The 22,653-nt window shown below is 47.9% G+C and overlaps 6 protein-coding genes across 6 annotated transcripts; 3 read left to right on the top strand and 3 right to left on the bottom strand.

Annotated features, from left to right (window-relative positions):
- Positions 1-9,933: 9,933 nt before the first annotated feature.
- N7489_004704 (uncharacterized protein) lies at positions 9,934-11,074 on the top strand (the record flags this gene model as incomplete). The annotated part of the gene is made up of 2 exons (XM_056710456.1): positions 9,934-10,706; positions 10,759-11,074. The coding sequence occupies 2 exons, from the start codon at positions 9,934-9,936 to the stop codon at positions 11,072-11,074; spliced, it is 1,089 nt and encodes a 362-aa protein (XP_056568877.1).
- A 1,151-nt stretch (positions 11,075-12,225) lies between these two features.
- On the top strand, positions 12,226-12,723 carry N7489_004703 (uncharacterized protein; the record flags this gene model as incomplete). The annotated part of the gene is made up of 1 exon (XM_056710455.1): positions 12,226-12,723. One exon carries the CDS (start codon positions 12,226-12,228, stop codon positions 12,721-12,723), a length of 498 nt encoding a protein of 165 aa, XP_056568876.1.
- A 1,617-nt stretch (positions 12,724-14,340) lies between these two features.
- N7489_004702 (uncharacterized protein) lies at positions 14,341-15,293 on the bottom strand (the record flags this gene model as incomplete). Its single annotated transcript, XM_056710454.1, has 2 exons — positions 14,341-15,051; positions 15,129-15,293. The coding sequence occupies 2 exons, from the start codon at positions 15,291-15,293 to the stop codon at positions 14,341-14,343; spliced, it is 876 nt and encodes a 291-aa protein (XP_056568875.1).
- Positions 15,294-17,730: 2,437 nt separating this feature from the next.
- On the top strand, positions 17,731-18,413 carry N7489_004701 (uncharacterized protein; the record flags this gene model as incomplete). Its single annotated transcript, XM_056710453.1, has 2 exons — positions 17,731-18,304; positions 18,346-18,413. The coding sequence occupies 2 exons, from the start codon at positions 17,731-17,733 to the stop codon at positions 18,411-18,413; spliced, it is 642 nt and encodes a 213-aa protein (XP_056568874.1).
- On the bottom strand, positions 18,410-19,097 carry N7489_004700 (uncharacterized protein; the record flags this gene model as incomplete). The annotated part of the gene is made up of 2 exons (XM_056710452.1): positions 18,410-18,820; positions 18,870-19,097. 2 exons carry the CDS (start codon positions 19,095-19,097, stop codon positions 18,410-18,412), a joined length of 639 nt encoding a protein of 212 aa, XP_056568873.1.
- A 609-nt stretch (positions 19,098-19,706) lies between these two features.
- Positions 19,707-21,323, bottom strand: N7489_004699 (fungal specific transcription factor domain-containing protein; the record flags this gene model as incomplete). The annotated part of the gene is made up of 3 exons (XM_056710451.1): positions 19,707-19,747; positions 19,883-20,945; positions 21,228-21,323. The coding sequence occupies 3 exons, from the start codon at positions 21,321-21,323 to the stop codon at positions 19,707-19,709; spliced, it is 1,200 nt and encodes a 399-aa protein (XP_056568872.1).
- Between the last annotated feature and the right edge of the window lie 1,330 nt (positions 21,324-22,653).

Genomic DNA, 22,653 nt, shown 5'->3' with positions numbered 1-22,653 from the left:
GTTGTCTTGAAATGCTTGTGGTGTTTAACCGTTAGTGTTGAACCGTTGGTGTTGATGTGAGTGTTGATGTGAGTGTAGATGTGTGTGGTGACTGAGCGTGGTGGTGAATGGTCGGGCGGTGAAGGAGGTGGTCAACGTCTAGACCATGCCACCCTCAGATTATGTAAGATTCCTGAATAGGGGGTTCAACTCCAACTTCTGGATTAATCGGTTATTTACGTCTATCACTGTCACCTACCGCCGTAACCACTGGTATAGTTGGTAATCGATCCTAATAACGTTGTATCCTGTTATATGATTTATTATATATGTTGCTTTTATGATAAATTTATTGGTGAGACTAGTAGACAGTATGATGTGAGTGGATTTGTAGGTTCAACATTTTTTGTCGTCATATATATATTTACACACATTGTACTCGCATCACTATTTCTATTTATTTCAGTTCGCACTTCCAAGTTTCATTCAGACTAGACTCAACAGTCCGCTGCTTTGACAAGCTTGGTTCAATCCATCTCGTCCGTTATATATCCTTCTACCCAACTAATCCGAACACGTAGTATTGTGGGACCTGTACGTGGCTAAAACATTGTAAAGTAAATGCGTGCGTGGAGGGCTTGTTGACAAGCGGCTCATGGCCCAACCAACGCCATTCCCGCCCATAGGCAGGTGGAAGTAACTTATTGCGAATCCATGGGCCTCATGGGCCGTGTCGAGGTCGATCAATACCCCCAGACGTAGCACGGAGGTTTTCTTGCCATCTCATCCACATGATAGATGAATCAATTTGTATTGATCTATCTAGCAAGCCATCTATTTCTAGTGCCGTACTGATCACTCGGTGGATTTGCATACAGCCCCTACTTCGATTGAGCTGGTCGAAAGCAAATACCAGACTGCCCTCCGTTGGTCAACTATGAATAGGCAATACATACGCTCGAGATCAGACCTACCAGGTGTCGAAGCATTCGATGAGGAGCCGCTCGAAATATCATTTGTGGCCCAACTAAACATCATTGATGCGATAGACTCTGCTCTGCCTTGCGTAGTCGAAGTCAGAGCTTCAGTTGGCGATGGCAAGTCACTCAAGCCTACTCTACTGTAGGATGGTTATATCCTAAAACCATCGCGAGTGTGATAATGGATTCGCAACAAAGAAAACCAACCAAGTATATCCGATCGGCTCCTACATTTGGGACTCGCCGCAACATTGTAAGTAATCCCCCCGTTGGTAACTAGAATTCATATTGCCAGCCGTACCCCATGTATCAATATCCAGTACTGCGTCCGAACCGCCGGTCGTTGCTTTCTGGGGCGTAGTACCCGGGTTCATGCGATCAAGCTTGCTCTGCTGCCGATAGAACGCAGCAGGATGGCTCTGGGTGGTGTTGTTACAGACTGAGACTCATCTTCACAAAGGATCTGCTTGAACAATGATCTGCCAAATGTCGTCCAGGGCGTGGTGAGTTTGACAAATATATACTTAATGCTGAAAGGATGCCGACGCTGGAGGACAGAATCCGACGAGGTCCCTGGCAGGAGCTGCTTGCGCGATAGGTTAGAAAACGACATCAATAGACAGAGACAGGCGGGCAGCTTGGTGACCTGCAGTTTCAGTGACATCCAAAGCATATACGACTTTGTAAATATTTATTGGGCTTTGACAGAGAAATGGGTGCTTGGGATCCAAATCTACCAAGCACCTGTTCCAAGGAGACATTTCTGACTCCGACTTGATGAAGCTCCGTATATTTCCGCTTGGTTCATTTCCGCTCGTTCGTATATGTCGAACGCCTGAGCAACACGAAGTACGAGGTGGGACAGTGTCGGACGGCATTTTTGGCTCTTTAGTTGGCTCAACTGTGTCTCGGTATAAACGGCGTTGTCTTCTCAGTTCGTAGCTGGTACCGAAATTAGTCTGTAGGTCAGAAACGAAGGGAGTTTTGCCTCGCCTTCTCCTTGCACGTGGATTTGGACTAACAACATGGCCAACGGCAAAGGTAGGGCTCCTCTACCATTAAGCAAGACGAAACATCGTTATTTCCCGGCGCCTGTGGGAAATATTCGGCTTTAAAACACGCCAGAGGCCATCCGAGAACAACGCGGGGCCACTCATTGGACGCCAGTAATCCAATTCACGAGGGCTATTCTTTCATGGTGTTGGAATGCGGAAAGACACAGGTGGTATAAGCCATTACAATTTGGCGTATGTATCGCGTAGACACATCAGCATATGACCTGATGTACAGAGTCGACTTGAGAGAGAAGGGCGAAGGTAAACGCGATCGGAACTTTACATTGGCTCATCATCGATGTCACCAATGGTCATGTCGGGATGATAGAGCATGGGATCGCATCGGTATCGGGGAGCCCTAGCAGACAATGCACTTGCGCGCTTCGACTCGAGTAACGGGAACATGACGGTACCCCCTATTGTACAATCCGATTCAGCAAGGCTTGAACCACCAGGACGAGTGGTTATGACTTACCAGTTCATAAAGATCGCAGAATTTTTGCTTGGAACGAGACGATCAATTAGCTTCGTGGTCATATCTTACCGACGAAGATCACTTACAATCGTCTTCAGCAATGCAGTCACCATTCATGCCATGTTGATATGATGTTGTATCCAGTTTGTCGCACTCTCCGGCTATCTCTCCGGCTATCACTTCGAAGAAGCCGCGCCGGATGCACCGGGCAACTTCTGAGCCCCAAAGGCGCGCGACGAACCCACCTGTGACAAGAAATTGTACAGTCGTAATGGGATAAGACCTCGCGATACGGACGGCGAACATCCCACCCCACCATCATGGTGTGAAGGCGGTGAGGTCGAAGGGGGAAGACGCGATAGAGCACGCGTCGTAGGTCTTATCTCCGACCCGGGATAAAAGGTCTCCTCACAAGTATGTTTCACGGGTGGCGATGGGCTGCTCCTATCTACAATGGCATGAATATCAGCAAGGGTGTTCGTGTTGTGGAGCGCAAAATATTGCACAAATAACTGGATATAGTGCAGCAGAAGGCGCGATAAATCACTTACCTCAACGGGAAGAATGGACGTTTCAAGCTTCTATACGGCGAATTTCGCAATCGGATGTTCGCACCCTGTTATTGGCCCGCTCCTTGGAGTTATATACTTTACCTAGGGTATGCTGTGTGGTATGAAGCGACGGGACAAGGTCTGGTGTATAATAGGCTATGGCTTTATATAGCACTAATGGGGTGCTTTATCCTCGGGGCCACTCTGGTGCGATGTCAATGGTTCACTGTCATCATTAGCTTGTAGATCGGTAAGTTACTCCATGACTTACATGTTCTGTTGGCAAAGACTAGGGATGAAGAGACGACAAGAGCTGCGGTCCTTGCGCTTGTGCATTGTGGTCGATTGTCCTCGGTTCTAGATCTCCTCTTCAGGATTAGTAGACCTTTAGACAGGTCAGGCTAAGATTCACATACCTGCGGCGTGGATATTCGCGCTCTTGCCTTGGGAATACACGCAGGGCTGTACTAGATCAGCTCAGTCGGCTGAGGCGGAGAGACATCACACATCTTCGCATAGACGTTTGGACCAGCCAGCCCAAGTCTTGTCTCTTTGATTGGCTGGCTGTAAAGTGGATTTGCTGAGAACAATATCTTCCACAGGCACCGTATGGCTTGCTGGTTCATGTTGTATTCTACTGTACAAATGTTAGTACAGTACGAATTTCAGTACTGGGTCAAAGGGAAAGAACTTATCAAGTGCCTCAGACAAGGCCTGCTTGACTCTGGGTGGTCAAATGTGAATAAATTGTAGAGCAAGTTGCCCGGGGGTAGAAGACGTATTTATAGGTTTCTCGGCTCATCCTGTTTCTCAAGTGCTCTGCTTGGTAGGAAGAGTTGAGACACCTCCTAATTGAGGCCTGTTGAAACCCGTGTCTCCTTTTCACCGCAATTATTTCCAGCGGCAGCTGCTTTTGCCTTTAGATGCTCAGCGAGAGAGACTAGGGATGCTGAGTCGGTCAAGAAACGTTGGCTGACTGTTGAAACCTTCACGGCCCTCTTAAGTTGAGGCTTCGTGGGAGATATTCAATCCGCAATGACACGCCCGTATTTCTTGTCCTGATCACCTCATCTGTGAGCGACCCAACGTTGAATCACCGACAAGCACCTACAAATTCATCACTAGCAATCGTGGTCTTTTTCGCCTGGCCTCGCTTTAGTGTTGTGTTGGTTGTGTTGAGCTGTGTGGGTCTGTCCATCTAGACTGCAGAAAAGGTCACGGTAGGATGTGCGGGTGCTCGACCCGTCAACCGTTGAAGCTTGGCCACATATTGTGAACACTCAATTTCGAACTTGCGACTTTGAGGAGACATTAGTCAAGCCTTTTTTCCGTTTTATTTTTTCGAACTTCTTTTTTTTTTGTTACTATGAGTTTTACAATGTTCTGTTTATCGATTTCTGAGACTTTCAACGAAAGTGAAGAGATGTCCGGTTGAAGTATGTTTCCCCAATGAGCGTTCAATCTTGCCCTTACCATATTGAGGCTTTATTAGTTTCCCCATCAACCCATTGATAACTATCCCTTCTATCAAATTCACTCCTAACCACCCACAAAAATTAAAAACAAATTCATTCAAAAGCTGTCTGCGTTGATTGACCAACCTAACCTCGGTGATCGTAAAATCAAGTGCATAGTCACCATATTTGCATAGTCTATAAGATCACACCAAGGCCTGATGGAAACAGTATTCCCCAGGTCTTGAATTTCTCCTGCGGAAAACATGGATGCCGCGAATAGCTCGCCAGACCAGGAAAAAGGAGAACAGCAGCCCGATGAATTGCCAAGCCTTAGTGATAAGGACAATAATCAGGAAACTTCTGATAATGTTCCTCCAATGGTAAGTAAAATGACTCGGCTTCAAATGCTTTGGCTAACCATCGCAGCCCTCCCCTTCGCAACACGAAGAAGAAACAAGACATACCTTGGCGACCGAGCCCTTTCAACCCATCCTGAATGTGCTAGCAGACCTCGAACGCGACGATCCCAAGTTTGCCTTTCCAGCAGCCCGACTTGTTGGACTCTATCGACGCCTATGGGAGTCGTGCGTGTCCAAGCACATTGATGGACAGAAGCTAGAGCAGAGCAACCAGATCTTGAAGGAGGCTGGTGCGTCCCTGAGGAAAGAGAGGGACGGTCTCCAGCTTTACCACAAGAAGAAGCTAGCTCGACTGCGCTTTTTTGAGCAGGCACTGGAATCATCTCGGGAACGGCTGATTAGCCTACTCGATGACTGGAACTACCCCTACAATGCCAATTTGGCAGGGCTGACGGACATCGCAAGAGAAGAGTAAGGAATTGCCTATTTCGGGTTGCCCTGTCCTATATTGGCAACATAGAAATACTACAAGAAATACTACAAGCGGCGACGGAGTGCTAGGGAAATTACACCGCATGCAAAGCAGGCTATATATTCCCGAGACTTTTAACAAGAAGGGCACCAAATAGTCATTATTAATTATCGTGGTCTTTAATGAAATGAGTATACGAACAATCCCGCTTGATTCAGATTAATCTCGCTCGTAATTACTCGATATATTATGTACAAAAAGACATGGGTCCAGGGATAGCGTCGGGGGAAGCCTAGTCAACAGAGAATGTGGCGAGAGACTCGCATACGGTAGAGATTCCGTACGAGGCCAAAGGGACAGTCGGAAGCTAGTCCCTGTTTCATGGACAGCATGCCAGGTGATTGTGTCTAGCAACTAACTGCGAAACCGGCACAGATTTCCCAGGGCTGTTTCAACCCGCGGCAGAAAGAACAGGTCCTCTCCTATTGCCTCACCAGATACCCGGTCAAATCGCACAAATCGAAATTCTATCCACTGCACCTCTTTAGGGAAAAGGAGCGCTGACATGTGGAGGAAAATGTCGCAAGCCCGAGTAGAGTTGGACAGAGGATCTGGACCTGTCCACTTGAAGCCGGACAGACTGTCGAGGGTGGGGTAGAAAAGGCATTCGATAAAGGAAAACCCTTGAGTTTCGTATTCTGCAGGATCGTCTTTGCCAAGGAAATCCTGCCACAGATCACTGGGATCAGTAGCGAGACAGGGAGGCGGTGTCGGTATGCCAGAAGATTCATGCCAGATAGCGTGAAGGTCGAGATCCAAATCGTAGTCTAGTAATGTTAGTGCAAGGTATTATCAAGGCAATGGGTACAGACCATTGTTGTTCAGTTCGTTCATTTCTGTTATAAGACGAAAATACCCAAGTGTATAAAGATTTAACGTGGGCTGGGAGGAATGGAAAGCTGGAGGCTGAGCAGTTATTTTATTCCTCTCTTATTACACAGAATCAGAACAAACTAGGGGAATTTATAGCTAGATGCTAAGTTATCGAATGCGTTGAACGTATCAACAGCGTGCACGTTGGTACCCGTCACCAACCCAAGGAAAATTCACCAGGAGTATAAGCCTTAACTCTCCTTAGAGAAAACAGAAATAGATAGCGGAAAATCAAATGTCATTCTTTCTGCCCATAAATGCTCTACCACATGGAGACTTTACCAAGGCTCAGGCTCATCGACAGAGTAGGCTTGAAGATCGCTCGCTTCCAAGGCTGAAACAAGACCATTACAAAGAGCCTGAACGGCTCGCTTGCGTTCCCGCAATACTGAAGCTTGCACATTCCAGAGCTGTAGAAGGACATCGCTATCGCTTGCTAGCAAGTCATTTGACGCTTGAAGCTGTCGCTGCTCCTCCTCGAGTCGTATTTTCTCGGCCGATTTGACGACGTAGCATTGCCATAGACAAAAGTACAAGTCAAGCAGTTTGAGGACTGGTGTAGCGAGGGAGTCATTGAGGCTTACTACTTTCATGAACTCCCCGGTAAGGGTACCGCGTGTTCTCACTGGGATCTATTTAGTATTAGTGGGGGTTTCCATTCCTTGCCGTGGGGGATATGACCGACCTTGGGTTCGATGGTTGAGCCGTTTGTGACTTGCTGTGGTTGGTTTTCCAACTTGGGTTCATCTTCTGGAGCGTGAGATACTCGGCACTGTCTCTTGGCCGGCCGATCAATGGGGGAAGGCGAAGTGGGATGGTCCATTTTGGTCATCAAGATGAATGGGATCAGAAATTATGCTAGAGGGGCATTTATAGCTGACAATTCACGTGAGGCTGCTGTTATTCCTACCAGTGCTTCCTCACCTAGGGTCGACCGCAATTTTGAAGCCAGTAAACAGTTAGCTCAACCGCTGACGCTCGATCTCACCACCTGCTGAGAGCAAACTGCTCAGGAATAAGCGGGATTAAATCGCATCTACAGCATTGACACGAACTAATGCAAAGACTGTCTCATAATGGTAGTCTGCAAGTGTACTTCCGATGCGTGGATGCTATAAATTACTTTCAAATCATTGAAGCTTTGCCGTGACTCCAAACCATTCGAAGTGCGGCAGTGCAGATAATCTGATTCCCAATGTTGATGTCAACAGGCGCTGGAAACAGCCATCTCGTATCACATCACCAGAGCTACCTGAAGTAGATGTCGCTAGCCCTTACAAACGATCAAATATTCTCCTCGGAGACCGTTTCAACAATTTTTTAGTAGTGTTGTCGTCGCAAATTCTGCTTCGAATGGCCTTGTGGATGCAATAGTCCTTCGCTAGATCCAGGGATCTGCTCAAACTGAAGTGTGTCAGTCTGGGATTGGCCACAAGTGCATCAACAATCGAGAAATGTCCACCCCTGACCGCCAACATCAATGGGTCCTCGAACCATTGATTCCTCAGGTTGACATCAATTAGGCCATGGCGTAGTATTTCCCGGACCATATCCAGGTCACCGCCACGGGCAGCAATGCAGAGAGCAGTGTCATGGGTTGCGACTGTGCTACATTAACATTCAGACGTGCGCCCTGCTGTACTAAGAGTCTTACCACATCGAGATGACCATGTGAAACCGCTCGACAAATGGGCGGATCTATTAAACCCCTTCCATTGATCTCCACGCCCTCCATACTCAGTAAACAAGCAATTGTCTTCACGTGTCCGTGATATGCAGCAACGGAAATTGGAGAGTGGCCTGCAACGCAGAGACTCAGAGCAATCCCTGGCACTGCAAGCAGCCGTCGTAGAAGTATAGTATCCAATCTCGTTGCGGCATGGTGTAAAGATGTAGACGGGGCCTCAAGTCTCCCACGGCCTCCAACGAAATTAACGTCGATGTCTTTCTCCGCCAAGAGCCTTTCGGTTATCTCGTCGCATGACGAGTAAGTAGACAGCCAAAGTGGCGTATTGCCATCTTTGTCTTTGCAGTTCACGTTGGCAAGGGGGTGGCCCAGGATCAAATCGACCACTTCCAGGCGTCTGCTTTGAACGGCGAGATGGAGCGGCGTATAGCCTTTCCGGTCCTGAATGTCCAAGTTCAGATCCTTTTGTCTAAGACGCCACTTGACAGCATCTATCGACCCATGCAACACTGCCTCATGAAGAGGTAGCTCGGAATCCTGAGCATTTCGGGCACCTAAATAAACTTCACAGTCGGGGCCATTGATAAACATTATTTTCATGACGGGTCTATTGATTCGACATGCCCAAGACCACGCCGACTGGCCTGAATCATCTTCCAAGTTAGGGTCGCTGCCACTTAAAAGTAGCAGTTGCACGAATCCTATTCTTCCTGCGAAGACTGCTAGGTGAAGCGCCGTTCGCCCGTATTTGTGTTTAATGTCCACACTGGCGGCGCGGTGCTCTAGCACGCTCTTGACGATGGAGGAACTCCCGTAGTGGATAGCATATGACAGGGCGCTGTCGCGCGCTTGGTTTTGGATGTTGATATCTAGATCTCGTTGACTGAGCAGCAGTTCGCGCACAGCAGCGGAAGAGTATTTCAACGCCCGCATCAAAGGAGTTTTGCCTCGGTAAAATGCATTGATGTTGGCGTTGTGCTGGAGCAAAGCATCCGCAAGGCCAACGTTGTCGTATTTGACGGCCAAGTGCAACAGATTGCTGTTCTGAAATCTAATGTTGTATTTCCAGGTGCTGGGCTGCAGTCTAAAATCAAGGTCTTTGCATGATTTGGCGAGGGCGAATAATGCACTGCCATCCAAATGCGACACGATCCACAGCAAAAGCTCGTTGGGCAGGTCTCTGATGTTTGGCTGTACTTTGTTAGCTCATCCGTAACTTCAGTAAGAAAGAATTGGAACTGACCATAGTGGAACAGCAGAGTAGAACTAGGAATCAAATAAATTGTAGATGAGGGTGAGGTGTGGGGTGTGAAAGTTGCACGTGGAGAGGTCCTTATATACTTGCCTCAGCTAAATTCCGCGGTCACATAGGGTGTAGCACGTCACTCCGCTGAGAGGTGCGTAGCAATCACGCGGCAGCATCAAAGTCTTGACAACAATGTTTAGGCGGGTGAAAGAATCCTTGGACTCTAGCTCCTGGGAACACCAAAGCTGTTCCTGGTAGTTGTCGATGGCCCTAGGAACCGAATCTAGTCTCTACATGCCCACACCTCGGATCTAGCGCCATAGGCGTCGAAGCAAATAACAATCTAACAGGCACTTCGAAACTTCCATAGGCAACCAAGAATTTAACCTAGCATTTATCGACTTTGCTGCGTCCCACCGCAGCCAACCTGTTCGCCAATGCATGGTCAACGCAACCTACAGCTACAAGTGCAGCTGATTTGGGCAGCAGTGATGTGGAATGATATCCCTTCTTGCAGGCCACTGATCGGCCTATACCGGCGCGTACTGCATCCAAATGCATTCTTCGACGTACCAACTGTTTCAAGGAAGGCGTTGCATGTCAGCAGCCACGCAGCCATGTATGTAAGGAGGCTACGGCGATGGCATATAAAGCTGACGAGGGAACACTGCGGAGATTGCCCAACATCAACTCCCATCCAAAGTATTTTCTGCCTTCCAAGACAACCTCAATGACTACCATGCCTTGGAACCCATTTGCTGTCTGCGGGATCCCTCACGGTGGTCCTGCGTCCTGTTGCGGGGTGACGAAGAAAGGCCAGCCGTGCAAAAACTCTGTCAAATTTCAAGACACCAAGATCGGCCATGAAAGGTTGACCACTCTCGCCAGAGAGCCGTTTGACTTGTCAGCTTTGCAGTCAAAGCTATGTGATATTGCTAGAGCCTTCCTCTGCGCGAGATGGCACCGTCAACAGCAGGCCGACCAAGTTGGCCAGCGGTGGTATGAAGCAGCCATCCGCAACCAGGCGCGAGTGCCGCATGGCTCTAGAGTTGCCGCTCCATCCATTGCGCATCCGGGCCAGCGTCAGATGTCGTCAGTGTCCAGGAGTCGCCCTGCACCAGGCAACACCGACAGGTCACCTCACGGGCTCAGACAAGACCCACCGGTGCCGCTGTCAACCAACCCCGAGCCAGTGCAACCATTCAATCCATTTGTGACTTCCACAATACTGCGGACAAACAGTGTTCCATGGCATGTTTCGCTGGCTCAACCAGCGATCCTGACATCGGTCGCTAACGTCTGGGCTGGCGTCCAAAGCTTGACGCTCAAGGATCTCACCCTGAGTGACGAGTTCGACGACATCCACTGTGTATTTTGTCTGGCCGAGGATGATGACCTTGCAAATGAGAGTGTGATCTTGCGCTGTCAGTGCAAGGCGCTTTCCCACCTGGCCTGCGCGGAAGAGTGGCTGGAAAAACGAACTACGGGTTTTGGGACGTCATGCTGTGTGTGGTAAGTAAGGCTAATTCCAATGATGCAATACCCAAGATGCTGATTAATACAGTCGAAATGAAGGGCCTTTAGACGCCTTGGTTCGCCCACTACGAGTCCAATCGTCGGATGCTGAGACACGTCATATCCACACGGCAACTGAATCATCTCCCGAGAGAGAACTTGCCACTATCAGGAATCCATCACAAAATGACCCGAGTCGGAGTCAGCTGCGACAGCGCTCAGTGGGACCCCAAGGGAGATCAGTCGAGCAGAGTGTGGATAATGGCCCCCGTCGCTCGGCTAGGCTAGGAGCTCATCTACCACGAGGCCCTTCTACGTCTGCACCACCCCGCCGGTCAGCACGACTAAACTCCACTCGAAGGTGATCTTAGTTTACAGCGGAGGTGTGATGGGAATGAGAAATTAGCGAAGCGACTGTCAATCACAGGTGAAGACACGTGACCAGACACACCGCATTCGGCCCAGCAACATAGAGCATAGCCGTGGTATGGAGTTTTAGAGCAAGTTTAGAAATGATGCAAATGAAATTCTGAATGTTCGAACTCGCAGAGCACCAAAACTAAAACCACGCTACCTTTTCATCTTTGCAAGTACTAGATGCTAATACACCCCCAAGGACTGTGGGCAGTTTCGCTTAATTTTTTTTTAGATCGAAACCATATTCATACCCAACGGTGGTGGCCAAAGAACTGTAGACATGGATTTATCTCAGTGGTGCGTGTCGCGTCAAGACGGAGATTGTTAGCAGAAGAAAAAACATCTCGGGCCGGCGAGGGGCTCTGGCAAACTCCTATGCTGGTTAGATTGACTCTGGGAATCAATATGTTAACCCTGGGAAACAAAAGCATTTCTGGGAGCTGTATATCCCCTGGGAAATACACCTTAGCTTGCCAGAGATCGAGCATATATAGTAGCTTGGGTGTTTGGTCGCTGACCAAACATTGTGCCTTTTTGGCCAGATGGCGTAGTGGTAAAACCCAAGCAACCATGAACCGTCACGATTATGCTCGATCTCTGACAGGTATTTATTTACGAGGCGTATCAGACCGCGTGTGATCGGCGGTCTTGTTTCGGAGGTCGGCCCATCCTTGGACCCCACAACACTGTGTTGAACGGAACAATTCATCTTTCTGAGGCACTACAGCATAGTTCAGGTGAGTTGCCTCCCATTTTTTTGATATCCTTTTCGTCTCTTCCACCAAACTGTCCGCTGCGCATTGACTGTTGTGATAGCCGCAATTTGCGAAGACCCATGAAACAGGTACCGATACAACAGAAATTCCCTCCAACCTTACTCATGTACTTCTAACTAGCACCAACTGCATCACTAAAATGAAGTACAGTTCACCAGGACGCACTTAGATGGCAAGAGGAATATTCGTATTCTATACCCTGGGAGCTATGGAACTTGTCTTCCACCATTACTATATAATCTATGAGCCCCTAGCTTGTTCATGGGCCCAAAACACCCTTCTTGCGATTCTCAGTTTTGGCTCTTTTGAAGCCTCTGAATACTATGCCACCACAAACCACCACCATCATAGATGGAGAATTCGAGCGCCTTAAGAGCATACAGATGAACGCGCTGGACAAGAATGTAATGGCATTCCTCGAAGCAACTCACAAGTCGGTCCAGGCCAAGGGCATATACAACCCAAGGGGCCCTTTTGAGAGGTCTCTCATCCATTATGCCGCCATGGGGGACTGTACTGAGCTTCTCTTGCAACTTTTGGAGACAGAAGCGCCAATAGAGGATCGCGATCAGAACAAACGCACGCCTCTCTCCTGGGCTGCTGAATACGGCTCTTACAATGTGACGAAGATCCTGGTCCAAAACGGAGCGCAGGTCAACTCTCTGGACGATACGTACACGTCGCCCCTGACGTGGCTGAAATACGCAGGGCACCCTGATTGTAAAAGCCTCCCAGCCACCAAAAGATTTCTCAAAAGTAATGGCGCAACCACAAGAGGGTTTAAAAGGGCCTGGATTTTGCAGAAGCTTGGACGTCTCTAAGTGTGTTATAGGGAACCCTCAAGTACCTTTCCCGACCTAGTCCTTGTTGATCGTCTGTATTTGACTGCGCTTGTTATTGTGACCTTGGGGGATATATACTGTCATTTATACTGTCATTTCGGAAGGCTGTGGTGGCTTGTTACGAAAGAATCTATGCTTTCTTTCCTGGTTTTTTTTTAGCACTAATACACGTCTCCAATAAACATTCATCAATGGCGATGGCGCTTTTACTCCTGTTTCTGTATTAGTTGGCATATCCCTTAGGACAGAAATAGAACACTGAATTTCCCTACGGTCATCGTCGCATTGGTGGGTTGAGGAGAGGCCGGCCTTCTGTAACAATGATTAGGCCTACAGATTATTCACATATTACCGATGGCTGATTGACTTTTTAGGCTCACGAAGCATGAGAAGATACAGAGGAATTTAGCAAGATTCAGTCCAAAGAAATGACGATTAATAAACTCAACTTCTATGTATAGCCACTTGCAAGGATTGAAACCACATAGCAGCGATATGAGCACCAAGTTACGTCGAAACAAGTATTTCGTACTATCTATATGGTTATTTATTCGTACTAAAAGGTCTCTCTAACTGCTAAAGACAGGCACGTTACCGTAGTTGTACAACGGAAGCCGGAATACATGGGAGAACGACCCGTCTTGGACATACTGCATTTGGTATCGCTAATCACGGCGAAGCTGTGCTACTTGTTAAGAAGCTCCTGAGAAACGTCATCGCAAGAGCCTTTATCATTAGCGGGAGATCACGGGTTTTTGGCCGATTCGGTTTGGATATTAATAGTACCGAAAGGGCGTTCATTTTTGCGAATATTAATAATCGTAAACTTGGTAATTCCAATTTGTGCGGCCATCTGAGACATGTTAAAGGATTGGTTTTGTAACATAAAGCTTCGGAGTGGGGAGTTTTCTGCCTGATGTTGGCTACGGAAATTTAGCACAGGCGAGTGGTGGCAGGGGAAGTTTACCTCAACATGGGATGAGGCGTACACCAACAGTATAGCACTTTCATATAAGATACAACTACCATTTCTGAACCTTCAGAAATCGGTAGGAAGGCGGGGTCTTTGTCACCTATCCAATCAGAATTAACGGCACTAGGATATATTTTCCGGGAATCAATTCACAAGAGTGCGGAGGTATACCTTGTTGTAGCTCAGAGGTATGATTTTGATTATTTATTCTAGAGGGAAACACGAGCTTATATATACAACGAGAAGATCAAGTTGATTTCCAATCAGCTTGATGCTTCGTATAGATAACTCGGGATTAATTCCGATGGCGCGGCTTGGTTCCTGGTCTGCACCAGCCTCATATCGCAACAACCTCAGCTTGGTCGCATGAGACAAGGGTAGGAATATGATAGAAATATGGCGACCATATTCTTACGTCAAACAAATTCTCCCAAGACAAAGAGATTCAGGCCATATGCCAAATGCGAACCTTGCTTGGGATGGATAAGCTCGATCTATTGTGGCAGAACGCTTTGCCGTCGTGGTCTCTTTCCGGTGCAAGCATCCTATATTTCGCAACAGACCCAGGGATACTCCCTCGGGAGCGGATAAATATGATACATGCAGTCCCACCCTAGAATAACTCATACATTATCTTGGATATTGCCATATTCAGGCAGAGCCCATTTTAGCATCCATTCTGAATCGAGAATTTGCTTAGTAGTAGGGCGATTCTCAGGTCTGAATGAGAGCATCGGCCGTAGCATGTCGAAGAAAGCTTCCCTCTCCCTTGCATCAAACGGCGGTATGTCACTCTCTCGCCTAGGCTGTTGCACGCTATCCTTAAACCGATCGTCCCAAGATCGGAAAGGGTTGCGGTTCATTGGCTTACCATCCTCAGTAAATTTCAGTCGTCGCGCGTCCCACCTCCTCCACCATTCAAGCGGCAAAACACCAAGAGTATCGACATGCTCGCAGGTCATGTCGTCCTCCGTCGCGAGAAACCCTTCAAATAATGGCCGTTGGGCTATGATAGACCATATGGTACAGGCGAGAGTCCAAATATCCGATGAAAAAGACAGAGGGTCATTTGCCTCAAACCGCGCCTCGGGGGGACGAATGACAAGGGGGGTGCGAGATTCGTATTTCCGTTCTTTTGAGGGGGAGAAGGCTTCACCAAAGTCTGTAAGCAAGATCCTGGTCTCTGAAAGTGTGATTCTCTCACTCGCTTCCCCTAACCATATGGGCGCAATGCCGTGGGATGGGACACCAGGCAGAAGCGGATTGCCATCTAGACGAACAACTGGTTCTAATTCTGGTGCTCCATATTTCTCATATAATTGTTTAAGTGGGAGCTGGTCAAAATTGGGTGGAACTTTGAGAAGAATATGTCAATGGTCGCCCAGCTGTGGCAGAGTGGCTGCACACTAACGAATGCTTTGGTAAGATAAAAGAGTCTTTGTAGAGCGTCGGAGTGTGACAAAACTGCAAGAGAATGTTGGATTCTACCGAGATTGGGATTTTGGTCCGCAGCCTTTCGGTACCAATACCGCGATATGCCTGCCAGATGTTTCCGATGCTGTCTTTGCGCAGCCATATGATATCATGTCACATCACCCAGCTGCTCATACACTATCACCCCAAGAGCTGGATCGAACTCTAAGAATCGGTTCAGCGTTGATGAGACGTGGTAAATGAAATGGAGCATGGGGCCCAAAGATCCTGGAAGGTTTTGGTGCAGAAGCTCTAAGGGTGAATATATTCCATAACGCCACATTCTGTTAAACATGGCATAGTCGTAAGGAACATCTCTGATAGCAGCTCTAGCAGATGGCATCTGGGACATGGAGAAGAAGTGTTCATGCTCTTGAAGCAAATGCTTGTGTATGGCGAGAAGGGCTTGCCATCTGTGGAAAGGTATGTGGATTTTGGATTGCGGTTGTTTCTTGTCAAACCAAATACACTTTTTTTCCCACAATATAAGCTTTGTGTATTGCTGTCTGAGAGTAGCTATATCGGCCTTTGTTTGGTCGATACTTCCAGTAACCCCCTCATTTCGAGATGTCGATGGTAGCAAGCGTGAAGTCATTTGGCAGGGCTGTCGGGTTTTCGTTAAGCTGTCTCAGAATCAGACCCGCTATGGCCCTAGATGTGACTGTTTTTGACGCTTAAGGGGAAATTGGACGTGAATCTTCGTTCTGAAAGCATGTTAGATAGTTCCTGCTACCCCGGCTTTTCAGCAAGACGAGAAGTTGTACCACAAGACTAACCGCTTCTGTATATTGTGATAAAATGTGGATGTAAATCTGATCGATAGAATGGAAAATGGAAGAGGTAGGGTCTCGATTAAATAGACGAGGAAAAGGAAAGTCAGACCAGTCAACCACCCGGTGAAGCCCGGGCTATACCACAGCCTGCTGTGCCAAGTTTCTCGATCCTTCCAGGGGTAGTGCTCTCTGAGGCTCTAGATCCCAGGAGGTAGAATACAAGCGTGATACACAGAGCCAGGCCCTGTATGGGCCTTTGGTAAAACGGTAATATACCGTTGCTTAGGGATCAGCCCTGAGAACATAGTCCCGAGTGAATCGAGCAAAAAGGCCTGTGTGGATATAGGCACCGCCCTGCTGCAATTTTAGTGGTGACGTTTCCACTGCGCTTGTGGATGTCACCCGATTTGCTCCATTAGGCATGATTGACAGAAGGCCATGTCTCATGGAGGAAGGTGTGATACAATGAACAACCTGATGATTGGTGAAGTTTCTCTGGTGCTGAATACCGCAAGTTTGCACCGGTCAGTGCACATGGCACCGAAAACAAGATCAGCAAAATGGTCTCGTAAGTGTAGGACTTTGATCCACACCGATGTGGGTGTTCCAGCTGATCTCAAGTTCCTGATCTGAGCCTTCTGATTGCCTGCATCTTTGGCGTACAGAAAGTGTGCCATTTTGGTGGAAGACCAATTTACAACGTGGCCAAGCAGTAGGTTTACATCCTTCATAGTCAGAGTCCTGGATACGCAAGGAGCACTAGATATAGAGGATGCGCTTTCTTTCACCTTCCAGACTCTGCCTCAACGTCTTGTTTGGTGCTAAGGCTATGAGCAGATTCTGGTAAATTAGACCGCATATTCACCTGGGATGGGCGGAGCACGGCTTGGCCATCATTGGACACTGGCCTTCGATACCCAAGAGGCCGGTGGATTCCAACCTGAGTCCCTACGCTATCAACCAGTGGCTAGCACTTTCCCCTGCAGGCCAATTCAATCACAGTGCCAGTACGGTGCATCCGCGGAAGATCAGGGGAAGAGTACTGGGACCTTAGGACGGGGCGGTGCAGTTACAGGTGGACGCCCGGGACATTCCCTCTAGGGTATGGTTCAGATTTCATACCCCAGAGTACTAATAAAACACCGGGTACAGGGTGAAACTTTCAAAATACCTGTTCAATACGGCGATCCCCCCAACTCTAAGCGGTCTTTTTCACATAAGTACAGGTGTTCGAAAAGACCGATATCTTAATAATAGTCTCGTTGTGGATATAATATGTCGGGCCTACGGGCAACCTAGATGATTGATCAAGAGGAGCTACTTCCCATATCCGGGGTTCCACTACGTTCTTTAAAGACAGCTGTTCTCTATGCCGAATTTCAGCACGCGCCAGGTCACAACGGAACATCCAGTTTCCATACCTTTGAGATACCGAAAAATTAGTGGAATCGTAAAATATACATGGCAGGTGGAGAATCCGGAAGATTGGCCGAAAGATAGAAAGTCCACTCCAGCATGGGCAATCAGAACACCAAGATGGAATTAAGATTTGAGCTGCAATCGCGGTATGGATAGGGCAGCACTATTGTGTCATTTGTAACCAGGGGTTATGCACTAGTCAGATGTGCTGACATTGAAATTCCACCCGAGCGCCTAAAGCTCAGGTTAAATTCCTGCGGCGCGGTCTTACCTATAATGTTTCCAGAGAGCTTTCATCTCAGCCTAGTGATTCCAGGCACGCGTCGTCGCTCATTCCCAGCAACCATCATGCCACCAGCTACCGCGGAAATGCTTCTGGCAGACTTATCAACACAACTGGAAATATTCATTCGCTTTCTCAAGCTCGACTTAACTTCCATCATCTTGGAGGGTGACTTGGTACGAGGGGGAACTCGGCGGGCCACCGAGCTCTTGGCCCCGGGAAAGAACACCCAGTGCTGGATACAGCGACTCCAAGAAGTTCACCAGTGGACCAACCTAGCTTTGTGGGAGCAAGACTGGCTACAACGGACTGGAAGGAATGAACCTACTCCATGTTCAGGGTCCCATCGCTTCGGAACCATGGCTCCGTTTATCCAAGAAGAAGGATTGCCTGACAATCACAACACCAAAAAAGCACTCCAACATGGACGCAGGCTGATGCGGTTTGAACGTGAATTTGGACATGGAATTACGCTCCTTTTGTTACCCGTCCTTTCCGCCTTCCGTTCCCTATCCATTGGTGAAGAAGCTCGAACAATGGAGATGCTGCGAAGCAGTGACTCTGCATACGTCGCGCATCTGGCTCAATCTCTAGCTCGCCTGAGGCTCAACTACCAATGTATCCATGGAATTTATCCCGGTAAGCTAATACAGTCAATCTGCTTATATTCTCTACCTAAGGTCTTCTCCGCAGAAATACGCTGTTCAGCACGTGCAGCATCAACAAGCAACCCGGTGGTTCCCACTAGATCCTCATAAAGGCAAAGGCTTCGGGGGCTGACGGATCTATTCCCCACGGATCCTCGGAAAATCCCTGCCACACCAAGAATCCCCCGGCAGGCAGTGAAATCTCCATCTTAAGTGCACCTCGCACGAAAAGTACCTCGTTCGATGTCAGATTGAAAGATCTTGATGTTCCTCTTTCCTGTGCGAATTCGGTGCTCGACAAGTGGTGTGAGACCGGGTAAAGCTTCAAGATTGTCACTCTGTCCTCCAGGCTCCCTGAGAGGGTTCGGAAAACTGAGACTCCGTTTCGGACCGGATGGGCGGCCTTGATTGCCCAGTTGGTTAGTAAATCGGGAGAGTGGACGATGACTGGGCCTTGGTGGAGAAGAAAAGCGGGCCTTCCGATCACTTCTTCGATCGTCCTGGTGAACTTCCATAATTTTAGTTCTATATATCGACCACTGTATTGAAAGACATACGTCACGATCCTGGATTCCGAATCTCAAGAAGCTTTCGCATGCATCATGATCCCCTCTTCCATACGTGACTGTCTTTGACACTTCGTTTGGCCGCGACCGGAGAGATCTTTCCACTTCTCTGACCATACTCTCAGGCGGCGAGCTGGCTTGGAGTTTGCTGTAACCCATAACCTCCATGGCCGAGTATGGGATGGTGTGATCGAACGACATGTCTTGGGTGGATGTCATATTGCGGAGAAATAGAGACTAACCAAATGAAGCCTAGTTCCAATTTGGCAGCAGGTGTAGGCCTTGCTCTCACTGTAAGGAAAGGAGATGGGTTTTGCCTATGTCACCTTTAAATGTTGGGGAAATGTGGCCTTTTATACTGCCGCGACTCAGCAGCCAGTCTATGGCGTGGGCCGCACTAGCCTTCCATGGGAAGATGGGAACGCAACTACGCATGGGGGAATACCACATTCTTCGGGTACTATCGAACTAAAACGTAAATATTGAGTGATGCAGGCCTAAAAAGACGGTCAGCTCGAAATTTTAGCTCGCAGCTTTTCGGCTACGACCATTGGAGGATCCACCCATTGGGCCCATTACGAAACCGTTCCATTCTACATCAATGCATGCGACTCCGGACGTTCTATACAAAGCGATACACAAGTTTGCGATACACAAGTTTCAAGGATAGGCTTTACCAGATCGAAGGTTGATGGCTTCGGAAGCAAGCGAAATACTAAGTGGTTTATAAAGAAAGCAATAAATGGGTCTTCTATATTACAGTAAGATATTGAATATTTCAACTTGGACAAACTCAAAAAGGCCCATTCACCCGTAATTTCAACTAGATCAAGTACCGTCCCCTCGTCCCAAGTGTTCCGCATGGAATCCTGAAGTGAAGTTAGATATGCATGCTCGAGAAATAACTTTGGATGACCGAGACATACATTGATTTTCAATAACAAACGCTCCTCTTGTAGAGAATATGCTGCGGTCCGAGGATGCAGAAAATATTTCCAACGTACGTTTCAGTATAGACCTGACCTCTTGGTATTGGTCATTTTCCTGTAGCGCTGCACGACTTCTGCTGAGGGTATATGCTGACTGCTCAGCATAGTAACTTCCGAGACCTCGAATATACCATCCATAGGATTTGGACTGCATGTCCTCAGCCAAAAGGTTGAAACACTGTAATGAGGCCTTTGCAAAGGCAATGCACTTCAACTGAGATATTCTTGTCCCAGGTGCGATGTCCCCATTTAGGTATCGTTGGAGATCAGGCAGGAAGAGAAGATGAAGCAGATAGTTGATATAGCAGTGCAGTATGCCCTGGATCCCTGGGTGAGATCCAAGCTGCGAGCCAGATTCACTGACTTTGGTGTAAATCTCGCTGCACTGTTTCTCTATGCGGAATAACTCAGTCTCAAGCCCAGCGAGGCTCCATTCTGACATCAAACCACGCTCTGTGCCCACGCAGATTTTGTCTGATATTTCCAAAAGTTGCAAATTCAGGATTGTGAAAGTCATCTGCGTGGTAGGTGATCCTTCGACACTTATTGGTAGGTGTGGTCTTTCAGTGGACTTGTAGATATCAGCTCGTCGCTCTATACCTTGTGTGATATCCCGGTTGCGGTAGTAGTCGTGCACTTGGGCATTGAGAAGAAAAAGCATTTTCAGGCCAATCAAAAGCTGCCGATATTCCGCGCAGACCATGGGCTCGACAACACACTGCGTGGTATCGATATGGCATTTGGTAGAACTTGCTGTATGATAAGCCAGTTGGAGGTTACTGAATACATCGGCTCCACGGTGTGTGCGACCATAGATTATGAGTACGATTGCTTTCAGTGAAGTGGGTGATGGTTCAAACGGTGGGTGGTTGGTCAACAAACAGTCCCAGGCGGATTTCTCGTACAACATCGACAGATCGTCAGAAAAACAGCCCCTCTCAGGATCTTCTTCTGCACGGTAAGATAGTGCTAGGACTGCAAAAAGCAGGGATAGCCAGGATTTAGGCGTGACGTTAGGATTGCGGCAGAATACCTCGTACTCAGCTTTGAAGCTGGTGGCATTGATGACACAAAATAGCTACCTTGTTGTTAGTAATCAACCTCAAAATGTCTGGTAGACCAACTTTACCGTGGAAATAGATTCAAAGTATCTTTCTATTAAGCAATCGATCATCTGACAGTTTGGGAGGACGTCAAGTAGTTCCCCATGTGAAGAGCAGCCTATCAATGAAGCTGGATGAGCCCCCTTGTCTGAATCACTGCCATCCAGACTTGGGCTTTTTCTCAAGTCTGACAGGGGATTCCCATTGCTAATTGTGGAAAACGACTCGCTACAGCCGAGTGATTCGCTGCGACATACTTGTCTCGTGTCGAGAGCAGTAAGCGTGTTGGGTGACGACCAATTCTCGGGCCTTTCATCGGGGGTGCTCTCCGGTTGTTGGATTGCCTCCTCCATAACAGCATTTCGAGATAACTCGCCATTTCCATTGTATTGATTTTGAGTTGCATGTATTCCCGTCTCTCCGGGGTGGTCTTCTGTCGTTTTCATAAACTCGCACGTACTTTCAGTCCCTCGGGTAGTACATGTTCCACAAGGAGGCCCTCCGCCAGTGCAACGAATTTTCCGTAAGCGACACGGTAGGCAGGCCCATGTGCGTCTTTTTCTTGGACGAACCTCCTTGTGAGATTCCAGATCAAATGCGCAGACTTCTCTTCCCTCTGTAACGCAGTTCTCGCAAGGTGGTCCACCCTTACAAAGCGATTTTTCCATGCAGCATGGGAGGCATGCATTGCAGTCAGGCCTGGTTTCCGGCGCAACAAGTTTCTTGCTGGACGGAGTGTGCACAAATTCACAATTTTCCTTTCTAAGTCGAATACAATTCTCACACGGAGGTCCCCCAATGCAGCGAGTTCTCTTTTTGCGACAAGACTGGCATGCTGTACGGGCGCGAGTTCGCACGGCACACTCATATTGATGATGTGGAGGCATCGAGGAAAGCAAAGACGATGGAATGAATTGAGAAGGATTACCCAGGTCCCAGGGTCTGTACAGTTTTGAGTCTTGTTCTTTTCGACGGCAGAGGCTGGTATTAAGTATTCTCATCTGACGGCGGGAGGACAATTTCTCCCGACCAGAGCTTGCATTCCATCATTGCCTTGGTGGAGGAGGGCCCAGATTCTTGGGCCCGCTTGTATCGTATGTGCTATTATACGTCCAACGCATTATTTGGTCAATCCGTGTCATTGTATCCGATAGATTGCCATGCTGAGTACATACCTCTTTTGCTAGATCCATTCACCCATCTCATTCGAGTTATACTTTTTCTAGCTAGTAGAGGACCGAGCGTATTCCAATAGATATCACACTAGACTACTTCTAGTTGGTTGTGCAAGGATCCCCATATTAATGAAATAATACAATACTAACCCAATGCCCCAATGCGAGAACTGCGCGTACCAATCACCATCAGGTCATTTAGGGCTCATGCCAAGATTGCGCGGACTAATCTCATAGTAAACTGGATTCAGCTCTGTGGCCGCTTCATCTATATTGTGCCTTTGACCTCTCATTGTAGTAAATATCGCAAGGAAATTTTGTCAAGTTTGACATATTCAAGTGATACTATTCACAATCTGAACACTTTTCGTCACCTGTGCCTTCCCATCGAACATTCGCACTGTTTCGGATATCTCCATTCCACTTATAACAGTCCCTTCGCGTGTAGAACCCCATTGCTGTATCTTTCTATTCGCGATCTCATAAGCCAGATGAAATTTCCAGTCTA

The sequence above is a fragment of the Penicillium chrysogenum genome (genome assembly GCF_028827035.1).
Source record: "Penicillium chrysogenum strain IBT 35668 chromosome Unknown utg000002l_segment0_segment0, whole genome shotgun sequence".
NCBI lineage: Eukaryota > Fungi > Ascomycota > Eurotiomycetes > Eurotiales > Aspergillaceae > Penicillium > Penicillium chrysogenum.
The sequence above is the reverse complement of the archived record's forward strand: the minus strand, read 5'-3'. Positions and strand labels throughout refer to the sequence as shown.